Source organism: Rhinopithecus roxellana, chromosome 10 (genome assembly GCF_007565055.1).
Source record: "Rhinopithecus roxellana isolate Shanxi Qingling chromosome 10, ASM756505v1, whole genome shotgun sequence".
NCBI classification, from domain to species: domain Eukaryota; kingdom Metazoa; phylum Chordata; class Mammalia; order Primates; family Cercopithecidae; genus Rhinopithecus; species Rhinopithecus roxellana.
In genome coordinates, this window is record NC_044558.1 from 105,115,813 (window position 1) to 105,130,298 (window position 14,486).

The window sequence follows — 14,486 nt, forward strand, 5'->3', positions numbered from 1 at the left end:
AGCCCTAGTGTTGATGGGTGAGCTTATGTTTACCAGGTTGAATTTCTGAACACCCTCTTCAGAAAACAGACTGCACTGGCTCCAGGCTCCCCTCATTGTTGGTAAGCGTGTCATCCAAGCTCCAAGTTCTCCAGAGTTCCTTGTTTAACTTGGAGCTGGACAAAAGCATGGCCCCAGGGGCAGCTTGGCTTGCTTTATATTAATAGAGTCCTCACCACAGTAGGACTGTACTGTGCCCTTGCTTCCTTCTGGCTGGAACTTGAGTGTACTGTGCCTTTGACCAGCAGACCTGGGCCAGTTCTTTACAGCTACCCAGTTCTAACAGCAAACCCTGGAGAAGAACCGAGTACCATGAAGTTCCAAAGCTGCTTAACTTCCTCTTAAGGATTCACCACCCTGAGCAGGTATTTTATCCCGTCCAGGTCTATAATCTGTTTTGTAAATGTCTTCATGGTTCAGAGTCACTGCAAAGCCAGCACACTTCAAGCTGATGTATACAGCTCTGTCTAGGTACCATTTGAGGCTAGCAGGTCAATTGAATACAAATGATTTAATTCTCCTAATTGGTTAGCTCTACTCTCTGAATATATTAAAACAGGCTAATCCAGGCTCATGAGTGGGTCCATGTTTAGTGGTGAGGCTCTCCTTGGTGACTTGTGTCTACAACTAAGCCCTCATGTCCAGCTACCAACAGTCACAGAAACGACTTCCAACTTCACACATTGCCTGCCTGCCTTTCCTCTGAAACTCACAAGTGAATCATTCTTCCAATCTTGGAATCCTCTGATCTGCAATTTTATATAGATAACTAACCAGTACTCTCTGGCTAGAAGCACACCCCCAGAATTTGCTTAAAAAGCAAAGGGAGAAAGTGTCCTGTATTCTCTCCACACACAGAGAAGGGAAACCTCACCATGAGCCGGGGACTAGCAGCAAACTAAAGAACATATTTTATTTTTAATAAAATAGTGGAGCATGAAAAATATCATATATTACAAATACATACAAGCAGAAACCACTCTTTGTTGGCACTGTGAAGAGAATACACTAGACAAAGTTTGTCTCTGCCAACCTAGTGCTTCCTGATCTATTCATGGAAATCATTTGTTTAACAATAGAAAGAGTCAATAAGCCCTTTGGGTAACTTTTGAGTGATCCTTCTCCCTCTTCCCCCCTCCTTTCCACAAATCAGAGTCCAAACGTCTATAACATTGGCTTGGTTTCCATTAAAAAGCCACAAAATGTAGCACTGAAGGGTTTCTGAGGGCCGGGCCTCTTAGTTCTTTTGTTAGGAGATTTCTTTTGTTGTCCTTATATACAGCAAAATACTTGTTTCTCTTTTTATTTTCAAGGAAAGAGAAAAAAAATGTATTGCACATCATTTGAATTCACAAATGTGAGGTTTGATGGAGGTTTCTGTCTTGCAGAGAGACTACTGGTGAAGGCCGGAGTCTATTTTAAGCGACTCCAAGTCCACTGGGGTGTGAGGCGGCCCCAGGTCCCATCTTTCCTCTGCAGGGATACCGCCCAGCACTGTGGCCTTCCTGGGGGTGGGCCCTGGGGATGGCTCATTTGTTAACCCAGGGGAGGCTCTTGAATTTGCAAAGCAGTTATCCGTTCTCTTATTTGTAAATGAGTAGCAAAGCCAACTCAAATACACAGATGTATATTTACGGAGGGCTCTAAACAAAAGTTTTCTTCTGAGGGCTGAATCAACAACTTTACCACAAATTAGTTACACAAGAGGCTACTTCACTGGGGGCGCTTCCCTTCGCTGGAAAAAAACAAAACAAAACAGAACAAAATCCTTTAAGTACATTTTTCCTTTCAGTGTATCACAGCATCCTGAATTTCAGGGTAAACACTTTTTTATGTATTTCTCTTTTGCTTTTATAAAAAAAAAAAAAAAGAAAAAAAAACAACCAAGAAAAACACGTCTTAGCTCTGGGCCCCCCTGTGCCCTTCCCTCTAGCCCTGTTCACACGCAGGTGGGCGGCTGGGCAGGGATCTCATATTTCCCGTGGTGAGTTTTCTGGGGGTGCTGGGCTTTTTTGTAAATCCCACCGCTGGTGATCACGCTGGCCGGTTTTCTCCGGCTCTTCTTCTTCAACCTACGGCTGCACACCTGCTGCCAGGACTGCAGAGTCTTGGAGGTCCAAATCCACATCCCGCTGGTGATCCCCACGACCAGCAGCATGAAGATTTTCACCATGAAGATCTCCACGGCGGGGATGGAGGCGGCCATCAGGCAGTCCAGCGTTTTAGTCTGGTTGTTCATTTTGCACTTGTGCTGCGCCGCCAGGATCTTCCAGTAATCCATGTTGAGGCGTTCGTAAAAGTAGCAAGCGATCACACAGGTGGCCGGCACGGTGTACAGCACAGAGAAGAGCCCGATACGCACCATCAGCTTCTCCAGCTTGTCCGTGTTCTCGCCACCCGTCTTCATCACCCTCCGGATGTGGAACAGGGCCACGAAGCCCGAGAGGATGAAGGACGTGCCGATGACCAGGTAGCAGGCCAGGGGGATGAGCACGAAGCCGGTGAGTGCGTTGACGTCCATGCTGCCCACGTAGCAGACCCCGGTGAGCTCGTCCCCCGCCACCCTGCGCATGACCAGGATCAGGATGGTCTTCACCGCCGGGATGGCCCAGGCTGCCAGGTGGAAGTAGCTGCTGTTGGCTTCGATGGCCTCGTGGCCCCACTTCTTGCCGGCGGCCAGGAACCAGGTGAGGGTGAGGACCACCCACCACAGCGAGCTGGCCATGCCGAAGTAGTAGAGGACCAGGAAGACCAGCGTGCAGCCAGTGCTCTCCAGCCCCTCCTGGATGACATAAAGCTGGCCGCTGTCCCGGTCGCAGGCGATGCTCTCGGCGCCGGCGAAGAGGCGGATGAGGTAGCCCACGGAGTAGACGCAGTAGCACATGGAGAGGAAGATGATAGGGCGCTCGGGGTAGCGGAAGCGGGCCGGGTCGATGAGGAAGGTGAGCACGGTGAAGGCGCTGGAGAAGAAGCACAGCACGGCCCAGATGGCCAGCCAGACCACGGCGAAGCGCTTGTCCTCGCGGCTCCAGTACACGTCCACTCCGGGCGTGCAGAGCGGCGCGCACGACGCGCTCTTCTCCACGTGGTGGAACTTGCCCGGGTTGTCGCAGCCGCCGCGCCCGGGCCCCCCGTCCTTCAGCGGGTGCTCCTGCGCGCTGTGGGGCCGCTGCGGCCGGAACAGCGGCGGGAACAGGCCTGAGCCCCGGGTGGGTTCGTCCGAGCCGTTGTTGGGCGCCTCCATGCACAGATAGTTGGGGTCGTTCTTGTTGGGGAGTTTCCGGCAGTCCAGGGAGTCGGGCCAATTGAAGTTGAACTGCTCCATAATCGGGGAGCACTTCAGCCGGGCCTGCTCGCACATGACCCGGCAGGCGGGGATGGGGGTGGAGACCTGCTCGGTGCACATCGGCGCGTACAGCGAGCACAGGAAGAAGCGGAGGTGGCCGTGGCAGCCGTACTCCACCAGCGGCGCGAACTCGTGCAGTTGGATGGCCGCCTCGCGCTGGTTCTCGTGGCCCATCAGGTTGGGCATGCGAGTCATGTTGTAGCCGATGTCCTTGCACATCGGGATCTCGATGGGCTGGCATTTGCCGTCTCCCGGGCGCTCCATGTCCATGGAGCTGATGGCGGCGCACGAGCCCATCACCTGCAGGACCAGCCACAGGCGGGGGCCCGGGCGCTGCATGCTGGCGTCGGACGTGTCCTCGCGGGGAGCTCCGCGCCCCTCAGCGCCGCCGCTCCCGGGCACGGGCTGCTGCTAGCCCCCGCTCTCTACCCCTGCTCGGGCCCCCGCCCATGCCCGCCCCGCCTGGCCCGAGCGCTGCGCACAGAGCCCCCGGCTCGGCTCTCCGCGCCCGGCGTCCGCCTAGTTGGGGGCCGCGGCGGAGAGCAGCAAAGTTTGCAAACAATACCGGGAAGCGAGAGAAGCCCCCGGAGCTCCCGGCGCAGCGGCCCGGCGCGAGCTCCAACTCACGGCCGCGGCAAACTTCGGCCTCTTCTTGGAGCGCCCAGGTGGCGCGTCTGGAGCCGGCGGGCGGCGCGGGCGCACCGAGGCCGGGCCAGCTCGCGGCGCCTCCGCGGCCCGCGCGGCTTCTCCCTCCCTGCGCCGGCCTCGGCCGGGCCCAGCCGGCAGCTGTTTCGAGGTTTGCGTCCCGGGATGAGAAGACTCGCAAAAAGGCAAAGGGGGGCAGAAAAGCCGAGCGCTGACAGGCCCCGCCCCCGGGCCGCGCGCCCCGCCCCGCCACTGCTTTGCATGAGAAAGCGCAGCGGCCCGGGACAACCCTCCTCCCCGCCGCCCCGTCGCGGGCTCCCGGGCCCCGCGGGGGCCATACCCCCCGCCCACAGCCCAGCCCGCGGGGGGCGCAGCGCCGAGTCCCGCCCGCGTCGCCCGCCAGCTCCGGGACAGCCCGCCTGGCGCGCGGGGCTCTGCGCGCCGCGACCCTCTCCGGCAGTCCCGCCCGCCTCTCCTCGCCCTCTTTCTGCCTGGCCTCCAACTTTGCCTCTCGCTGCCCTCTCCACCGGCGCCCCTTTTCCCGGCGGTCCCCGGGATGGTCCCCGGAACCTCGAGGACGCCGAGGTTACGGGAAGTTCGGGGACTGGCGGGAGAAGGGGGTGGGTTGTCCGCGGCGAGGGGCGCGGGGCGCATCTTCTCTTCCTTTTATGGTGAGTCCCGGGCGGAGGGCGCTTTCAAAGAGAGGTGGGATTTGCGTTTTATAGCCTGGGCCATAAAGTGGCCCCTTGCTTGTAAACCTGCCCGCATCTTCCCGAGGCTGGGGAGCTGCTGGCAGCCCAGGGCTCCAGGCTCCGGGCTCCGAGGAGGGGTTTTCTTTGAAATTTCAAAGAGACGAGCTAAGGGGAGGGGGAGGGGCTCTGAGAATCCGGATTTTAGGGCCGCTCTTCCGAGGTCTCCTCTAAGAAGGCGGGGAGGGGGAGGGGCGGGAAGCGTCCCGGGACTTTGAACACCGCCTCCCACCCCGCGGGAAGTGGGGGCTTGGTTTGTACCGCGGTGACCCCCGCCCCCTCCAAAGCCGCAGAGCTGGGGCCTCGCGCCAGCAGGGCTGGAGATGCCTTCTCGGCGGCTGAGTTTATTTATTATAGGAAGTCATTCGCTCGTGGGGTATTTATGTGATTTGGCGAGTGATGTGCCCGGCCAGCGCCCTCCTTGGCTGCAGCTCCGTGGGAGGACCCGGAGTGGGGTGGGATGGGTGTGATGGGATGGGTCGTGGGAGGAGTGCGTTAGCGCCTGCCCGGGGACCCTCCAGCTCCCGCAGGGACGCGGAGGCGCGCAAGCCGTTCGGTTTTCCTGGAAAGTGGAGAAGGAGCGTCCTGGGCCGGTCGTCTGAGCTCACCCCCTTCGGATTGGGGCGGGTCCGTGACGGGGTCACTTAGGACAGGACGTCCCCTCCCCATTCCCTTTCCCCGCCCAGGGCGTTCGCGGTGGGCGCCCACCCCCCAAGCCCCACGGTTCCCGAGGATGCGCCAGGTGCTTCCCGTAGCGTCCTGGGTTGACCCTTAAATAAACAGCACCCCTAGGAGGTGGCCGGCTCTCTCCTCCCAGGGTCTCTCCGGGTCGCGATCTTTCAAAGTTCGGAAACTCCCCGGATCGCGTGTGCAATCTCCCGCTAACTCCGGGGCGGGGGGTGGGGGGGGGCGGTGAGAGGTCAGAGGAGCGAGTCCCGCGTCCACCGGCCTCGCTCCCCCCCTGCCCGTTTGAGGTTAATTCCACGGAGCAGGGTGGGGTGTGCGGACATCACTGGAGGCCGTGCTGGGGCTTCCCGGGCTGGCGGCGCTCCACCCGGCTTGGGGGGCGGCTGCACGGGCCCTCGCGGTGGGGACGCTGCGCACGGGGCAAGGTCTCCCTAGGAAGCGCCCGGGAAGGAGAGGGGGCCCGCCAGGAACCCCCGTCACTGACCAGCTTTCTGCACGCCGTGCAGAAGTGGGCCACTTCCTCGGAGAGTATTGGCTTTTAATTAAAACAAGCCCTACAATTTTTACAGCGGTAAGAAACTTGGGGAAATCTCACCTTTCCACTCATTCATTCATCCGCTCAACAGACATTTGAGCGCCCAGAATCCCAGAAATAATAGGCAGGTTCAGGCACCCATCCCTGAGTCCCTGTCCCTGGGTGTCCTGGGTCTCACTGGGAGGTGCTGGAGGAAGTCGGGTGAGGGAGAAAGTGAAAAAGAAGGTAGAAACTCCGGGCAGTTAGAACACCACCTTCAACTGTGTTATTTCCCAAGTGAAAAATCGCATGATTTCATTTTTAAAAGAATGTCATTTTTATTATGATAGTGGGTTATTTTGTTTTGTTTTGGTCTAGTGAGTAATTTTCAGAACCTTTAAATTAAAATTGATTCAGCGGAAATCACTTGGCTTTTCTAGAATTTTCCTTGCAAAGGTCCTTCCTGGGCCCCATTTTCCTTCTTTTCCTTTTTAGTGTCTCTCCCTCAGCAACTATTGGAAATATTTAGTGCAAGGGCAAGAGCCAAACGCCAGGAGCTGGGTGTGAAGTATTTGAGTAAGTGCCTCCTAATTGATCTTTTCTGTGCTGTTTTAATTCAGCCGTGTTCAGGCCCATTATTTTAGCTATAACCACTTCAGATTGCCTTTTTCTCTCGTTTTTTATAAAAATGTAGGCAGAAGTGCTTCACCCTGTCCAGCTGAGATGGAAACCAACAAATAGACTTTATTATAGAGAAATGAGGGTTCTGAGAAATCAGCAACTGGAAGATAAGTCTGTAACTAATAAATGAAAAGGCTCTTTTGATGGCCCCAGCTGAAAAGATATTTTATTTTATTTTTTTCCTGTGTGTGGGATTTGAGATGTGTGAGTCTAAGGAGCAGCCGGGGTCCCCCGCTGCTCAGCCCTGGCTGGCAACCGACCCCCCTCTGGCAAATGTTATGGAGAATTGGGAGGAATTTTATGGCTGTCTTTCCCTCAGCTCTTTTTTCTTTTGTCTTCTTTGAAGAATGACTTTAGACATTTTATTTACATATTTAACCATGGATGAAAGAGGGAAAAGAAAGCTTTGGAGCTGTCGTGGGAATAGTGATATGTTTAAATTAATGGAAATCTTATTAGGCTTCTAAAATTTTGAGCAAAGGTTTTTAATGAAACTTTATAATTAAACATGATTTCACATAACGTGCAGAGACAAGGAATATGTTTTTACCCCCAACCACCTAAAAATATCTGTCTATCGGAAAGCTATCAGTAAACACTATCTACCTTCAAGTTCTTGCAAACGTTCACTAGAGAAAGTATGAGGTTTTTGAAAGAGAATATTTCAGGAGTCAGGCAGCGTTTTGAACAAGAACTAAATATTTGGTGGAGGTGGAGGGGAATTGAAAGAGAGGCCCAGTTTCATTCCATTTAAACTCACAAAGTCAAAAGTATAAAGTACTTTGACACGGATATTGCTAAAAATCAAAGTTGTATCTTTTCTCATTATGTAATAGTCAATGGAAATTATAAACACTGTGCGAGGTTTTCTGAAATGGGATTAGAGAAAACCCAAATAATCTCTTTAAGATAAAAAAGTACTGAGTCTTTCAACAATAGAAATAAATTAAACCATAAGCTTAGCATGTTACAAGCTGATTGCGAGAGTAAACTCGTGGAAGAGGAAGGAAGCTCATAAACAGAAATAGTGCTGGTGAGGGTTGAGCTAGAAAGTGGTTCAGGCTGTGGTAATGCCTTTTCAGTAACTGCTGCTTGAATGAGCTCTCCTGGCACATTCAAGTGTGAGGATCCACGTTAAGTGATTCTTGTGTTTCTTCTCTCGTCTTCTCGGGTCGTCAATATTTGTATTTAGTCCGGGACATTTCCAATTCTACCTTCAAGTATAAGAATGAAAACTGATCTATTTACCAACAATTGCTTCACATGCAGAGAGGTCTGATGTGAATAGGCCTTATTTTCTCTGACCTCATCTAGTATCACGTTTCTGCAGAAGCTTATCAGATATAAAACATGCACAGAAAATTATGTTTTCTGATCAAGTAGGCATGCTCCCCGTGGCGTGCCCCCATCTTTTTCTCCAGGGAAAATACCTTTAGTGATCTGAAGTGATACTTAGCAAAGAAAACACACTTTGTTCCACCAGAAAGGCCATGCAAGTTGCAGCGAATTCAACAGGCGCAGAAGTTTTAATTCCCCCCTAAAAACACTGGTGGTGAGATGTGGAGGGTTGGGGAAGGTGAGGAATGAACCCCAAAGCACCCCCATCCTAAAGCGGATGAGTGGGGTGTCCGACGTGGCTCCAGCACAATTTAGGCAGCTATTTTATGGCCATTTCCCTTGAAATGTGGTTTGAAATATTACCAAAGGTTCCACGGGGTGCATTAGTGTGAATTGCAAATCAGAGCATTGATTTAATCCTCTTTCAAGGCCGGGCTTTGGATCGCTGGCGTCGACTGGCTCCCCACTGCTCCTGGCTCAGGAGGGACCATTCAAGGGGGCAGCTTCCCGCCTCTATTCCCACACTCCAAAAAACAACACCGCAGACAGACACCCTCCAACTAAATTAGATTAAACTCCTTCTCTTCCACAGCGTATTAGCCTTTTTGCTGCCCAAGCCTCCTTATGCAGCCCCTCCTCATTTAAAGACACAGATTTCTTTTTCATCTCTGCAACAACTGCAACGACAATAACAACAAACATCGTCTTATTTATTTATTTATTTATTTATTTATTTATTTATTTAAAGAGACAAAGCCAGCCTTCTATCTAAGTGCTCTTACATGACAAGGGCATTATCTGTTTAAAATCCAGGAGAGCTTCGCCTGCCTGTTCTGAAACTCAAACAAATTAACCCTTAACCTGGGGCAGAGCTAGCCCCTATTCACAGTGCCTCAACCTGTAATTCTGTACTGGGCTGTTTCTGGAAGAATTCTATGAGAAAAGAGACATCACAGAATTCCAGAAACACGACACAGAAGAGCATATGCATGTGTTGCTGTGGTTGGTGTTTGTATTCCGAGCAGCTTGAGCGGAGGGTTTATCGGAAGCACGTGCCCATTCTGTGAGTTCAGACTTCATACTTGGCCTTAATTGCTTTGCTACTTGTCCCCTCCCTTAGCGGTTTGGGATGTGCTGATTTAATTACTCACTCACCTTCCCATCTGTTTTCTTTCAGGTTCCCTCCTGTACCCTGGGACCATTTTCTTTTGCCTGCTCTGGGAGCTGAGTGGGTCAGCTCATCACAGGCCTGTGGCCCCTGTATAGGTGACAGAGGAGACAAAGATGACACAGAGAAGCTGTCCCTTCAGCGACAGAGTGGGGACACCCACGAGCCTGGCTCTGCCTTACAAAGAAATGAGAAGGAACCCTGTTCCTGCTTTTCACCTTAGGTGGACTCCGAGTCCTCAGCCTCTCACCAAACACGTGAGCAGCCTGACACCACAGTGATGAGCAGGGGAGGAAACCATCCAGATGCGTGGGTCTGATTCCCCCTCTTCCACTTTCTAGCCCCGTGACCTCACTTATGCCACTTCTAATCACTTTGCCTCAGTTTTCTCATCTGTAAAATGGGACCAGCAGAGTTCCCACTTCCCAAGGCACGGTGAGGATGATGTCATAACACACTCGGAAGCACTGATCGCAATACCAAGCACCAAACAAGTGCTCAGTGATGAGTAGCTGTCGTTACTGTTGAAATGCAATATGAACGGAAGGAGAGAACACAATAAGGAGAGGCACTGGAATGTGACATTTGTGGGGAGGAGTTTGGAGACACGTTAGTGTCAGGCACACAGTAACACAAGCTGAGAATCAGGCAAGCAAATGATCAAAAGGCTAACAAGAGCCAAGGCTGACAGAGCATTTGACAGGTGCTGCCTTAAGCCTTGATAGGAAGCAGCTCACTGCCTCCTCACAGGTACCCCGGGAAGCTGGTCCAGAGAAGGTTCCCATTTCAGAGATGAGGAACTGACCCTAGGCCACGGGGCCACTGGGGGTGGAGCCAACACCGTTCCCATCCCCCTACGCCTGGCCTCCTGCCTCCACGGAGATGCAGGCACAGCCGGTGCTTGTGATGCAGCCTGACTTTCAGAATGGGACTTCATTCTGCTCTCCTGTCCATAGCCAGGTGACGATCAAGTCGTGGTTGATGGCTTTGCTCAGGGACTCCTGGCCTGGGCCGAGGCTACCACTTTCCTATCATGTTGATACTCCCCGTGATGGTGTCTGAAGGGATTCTTCAGAGCCAAAAACAGGGAGGAACTGGTGGAAGAAGCAATGTGGGAGGTATTAATGTGTGTTTGTTTACCCGTGTCCTCAGCTGTGTGACCCCAGGCAAGTTACTTAGCCTCTCTGAGACTCTGTTTCCTCTGCTGTAAAATGGGAACAATGACACCTACTTTATCAGGTTTGGGGTAGGGATGAAGTGAGATAACTCAGTAAGCTCTGAGAACCCAGTCGGGCACATAATGCTAGCCCTTTGGGATTCACTGGTCTGTAAACTTTCTGGTTAGTTGACTTTTCTTTGTTGAATTCATTTGTCTTCACGGGCTGGAAGGCAAGATGGTTTACTAATAGCATCACTTACAAGTCTTTCTCTTTTCTGTAGGGCTGCTACACTTGCGTGTCCCTTCCTCCTTGAATTTAACCAGGAGTGAGCAGTGGACAGCTTCTTCCCTGTGAGAAGGAGGTGAAGCAGGACCTGAAATCCCGTGCTCAGCTCCCACAGCCCCTGTGTCCAGAACAAGTCCTTTGCTGACTCAGCAGCAGATGCCACCTGGAGCTCTTTGGGAGCCTTTCGCTGTTCTTTCAGCATGGATCTGAAACTCCGTTCCCACTTTCCGCAGCCTCCCAGATATAGTTCAGGTTCCAGCCTCATGTGATAGCATGAAGAGAAACTGTGGTTCCAATAGCTGTGTGCTCTGCTCCCCTTATCCCAAACGACAATTTAAATGCACAATGACACTTTTCTCTAGGGCCCAAAATAGGATAGGAAAGATGGGTTTGCTATCACTGAATGCCTGTCACCCTTGTTTCGTGAGGTAAGATTGGAGAAGGGCTTGGCCACTGCCCTGGCAGCTGAGAAACCAACTTCAGGAATAAAGACACTCTCTCCCCTCTGACAAATGTCCACTCTGTCCCCTCTAACAAATGTCTGTCCATCTGCTGGCAGGTCAGTCTCTCTGATGTATAGATTATATATGTGTACATATATATGTGTGTGTGTATATATAATACACATATATTCACATTATGTGTATATATACTATACACATATACAACCTATATATATCTATAGGTTATATATGTACACGTGTGTGTGTATATTATACACACAGACATACATATACATACACACACACATATATATATACACAGACATATATAATGTAATTATGGAGCTGCATTTCCGGCTCATGCATGTCGTGCACACACACGCAGGCACAGTCATTAGCTTTCAGAGGTGACACATTAGGAGGCTGCGTCCCCAGCCTCCTCGTGGCTGACTGATGTCTGCTCATGGTTGACGCGTCCACTAGGCCGCCTCCTACTCAGGGGCCCCCTCCCCAGCCCCTTGTCCTGGAGCAGCCTTACTCTTATTTTGTTTGTTGTACTTTTTCCACCTGTCGATTGTCTTACTTGTCTGCTTACGTGTTTATTTTCTATTCCTCCTCCACCAGGAAGTCAGTCCCAGAACAGTTGTTCTGCTCCCTGCCTTCAAATAAGTACTGCGCTGAGTGTGCTTGCTTTGCCAGACGGTTAAAATAGAGCAGGGGATAGACGGACAGACGTCTCCACCCTCACGGAGTTCACCTTCCAGTGGGAGGAGGTGATGGCAGGGGTCTGCACACGTGCGTGGTAGAGTGTGTTCCACGGTGAGTGGCGTGCGGGGCAGGTGAGTAGCTCAGTGCCATCTGGAGGGCTAGGCAAGGGTTGTTGCAGATTTCAGCAAGATGAGCAGGGAAGGCCTTAATGAGAAGGAGACCACTGAGCAAAGACACCAGGAGTGGGTGCAGAGAGCTGAGGGTACTTCTGGAAGTGCCTGCTGGGATAATGGGGTGTCTACCAGTGCCACAGCCCTGAGGTGCCACTGTACCTGGGGTTTTTGAGGAAGAAAAAGAGGGCCAGTGGCTGGAAGGCAGGGCATCGGGGCCAGCATCAGAAGGTAGGTGACAGAAGAGGTGTGCAGAGAGTTAGTGGGAGGGAAAGAAATCGGGCCATGATGGCATCTACGGGCCTTTTGATTTTGACTCTGAGTGAAATGGGGAGCCATGGAGGGTTCTGGAGAGAGCCTCTGACTTCAGTCTTCCCAGACCCTTCTGGCTACTGCATCAAGGACATATAGCAGCAGGGGGAAGAGTGAAGCAGAGAAGCAGTTAGGAGACAGCCACGGTGGTTCAGAGGAGACAGGATGGTGGCTTGGACCCCGGAGGCAGAAGAGAACATCGTCAGCAGGGGCTGGGTTCTGCTTAGAGAACCACCACGCAAACCTGGGCTGGCTGTCCATTTTGACCATGGACCAAGTCTGTCCATTTTGATAGAAAATTCATTCTTTTTTTTTTTTTTTTTTTTTTTTTTTGAGACAGAGTCTTGCTCTGCCATCAGGCTGGAGTACAGTGGTACGATCTCGGCTCACTGCAACCTTCACCTCCCGGGTTCAAGCGATTCCCCTGCCTCAGCCTCCTGAGTAGCTGGGACTACAGGTGTGTGCCATCACGCCCAGCTTTTTTTTTTTTTTTTTATTTTTTTTTATTTTAGTAGAGACAGGGTTTCACCATGTTGGCTAGGATGGTCTCGATCTACTGACCTTGTGATCCGCCCCCTTCAGCCTCCCAAAGTGCTGGGATTACAGGCGTGAGCCACCGTGCCCTGCCAGAAAACTCATTCTTCTACTCCATCCTCCTGTTTTCCCTAAGAGAGAAAAGATAAAACACCGCCACCACCAACAGCATAAAGCCGGCACCCTCTCCGCGACTTTTCATATCTACACATTTGTACAGCTTTATTTTTAAGCCTTCTGAAATTCTATGCAGGAGAGACCTCAGCTAGGTTTAGGGAGTCCTAGGGTTTGCAGAGTAAATGAAGTTCCTCCCTAGAATTAGGGAGGGTAGAGACAGGCAGAGAACCGACAGTCCTAACAGCCGCTGTTCTCAGAGCCCCCGTTCCTGAGAGTCACTTGCTGAGTGCTTCTAGTGAGTTAAGTGGTGTTCACCCAAAAGACATGTTCACGTCCTGATCCTGGGAACCTGCGGCTATGATCTGATTTGGAAGAAGCTCTACATGATGTCTCTGCAGAAGTAATCACGTTAAGAATCTTGAGAGGACATGACCCTGAATTATCTGGCTGTGCTTGAAATCCAATGACTGGTGATGTTGTAAGAGAAAAACAGAGGGAGATTTAAGATATGAGAGAAGGCCACGCTGAGACTGGAGTGATGTGGCTGTGAGCCAAGGAATGCTTGGAGCTGCCAGAAGCTGGCAAAGGCAGAAGAAGCCTCCTCTGGAGCCTTTGGTGGGTGCACAGCCTGGCAGATACATTGATTTTGGACTTCTGGCCTCCAGGGCTGTGAGAGAATACATTTCTATAGTTTTAAGCCACCCAATTTGTGCCCCTGGAAAGCCCAAATAGGGCGAGACCTTTTGCCAAGTGGTCTCCAAGTGTCACGTCATCGAATCCTCTCCCGGGCTGGTGCCATAGTCTTCCCACTTTAGAGAGGAGGAAACGGAGGCTCTAGGGCACACAGCCAGTCCATGGCGGGGCCCGACTTTCACCCAGCCCTCATGGGGTGAGAGAACCCACTTTCCCAGTGGGGCCTGCGGCCTATGCCAAGAATGCCTGTTCATCTCTCCTGGGCCCGGGAGTGGGCCTTCTGGCCTAGAAGACAAGGGAAGCCAGTCTTTCGGTTTCAAGGTTGCCCATTAGTGGAGTCAAGCGAAAATGGTGTGTTGCTCTTCTTCCTGAGCTCAGCCTGGGAGCACGGCCTTAATGTGCGCTTAGTGGATCCCAAGACAGCAGCATGGCGGTGCCAGCATTGCAGCCTTAGCTCCTTGCAGCTGTGCTTGTAAAGAGAACAGTGAGTGGTTTCACTCTGTGACCACCTTGGATCCTAAGTTTCACTGGGGCTGGGATCCGTGCATCTTGCAATTGGCTAGAAATTTCCCGGGCTTTCCCTCCCTTCCCTGTGCAGGGCACTGGGTGTGAGGCATTGCATCCGTTCTTCTGGCCACCTGCTTCCCCCTAAGAGTGTGAGCTGCATAAAGGCAGGAACCAAACAGGAGCCTCCATGTGTTCCCAGTTCAAGGGCAGTGTTCCGTGTGTGTTTCTTCAATAATTCAATGAACGACTTATTCTGCACGGACACCGCACACACTCGGCCCTGCTGTCTCCAGAGCTGGGAGGTGTGGAGCTGGCTCCTGACCTATTCTGACACCGCACACACTCGGCCCTGCTGTCTCTGGAGCTGGAAGGTGTGGAGCTGGCTCCTGA

General features: G+C 52.2%; 1 protein-coding gene and 1 long non-coding RNA gene across 3 annotated transcripts; one reads left to right on the forward strand and one right to left on the reverse strand.

Moving 5' to 3' along the window:
• Window positions 1–927: 927 nt before the first annotated feature.
• FZD10 (frizzled class receptor 10) lies at window positions 928–4,202 on the reverse strand. Its single transcript, XM_010354981.2, has one exon. It carries the CDS (start codon window positions 3,722–3,724, stop codon window positions 1,979–1,981), a length of 1,746 nt encoding a protein of 581 aa, XP_010353283.2. The 5' UTR covers window positions 3,725–4,202; the 3' UTR covers window positions 928–1,978.
• A 4,620-nt stretch (window positions 4,203–8,822) lies between these two features.
• Window positions 8,823–11,868, forward strand: LOC115899893. Of its 2 annotated transcripts, XR_004059478.1 has the most exons (4): window positions 8,823–9,062; window positions 9,177–9,424; window positions 10,608–10,688; window positions 11,680–11,868. It is a non-coding gene; the product is annotated as an uncharacterized LOC115899893 (long non-coding RNA). The 2 variants fall into 2 exon arrangements; XR_004059477.1 differs by lacking the exon at window positions 11,680–11,868 and having other exon boundaries at window positions 10,608–11,108.
• Window positions 11,869–14,486: the final 2,618 nt, after the last annotated feature.

What these genes read in the sequence shown, in the direction of transcription:
- FZD10 (XM_010354981.2), bottom strand. Translation starts at nt 3,724, where the DNA reads ATGCAGCGCCCGGGCCCCCGCCTGTGGCTGGTCCTGCAGGTGATGGGC.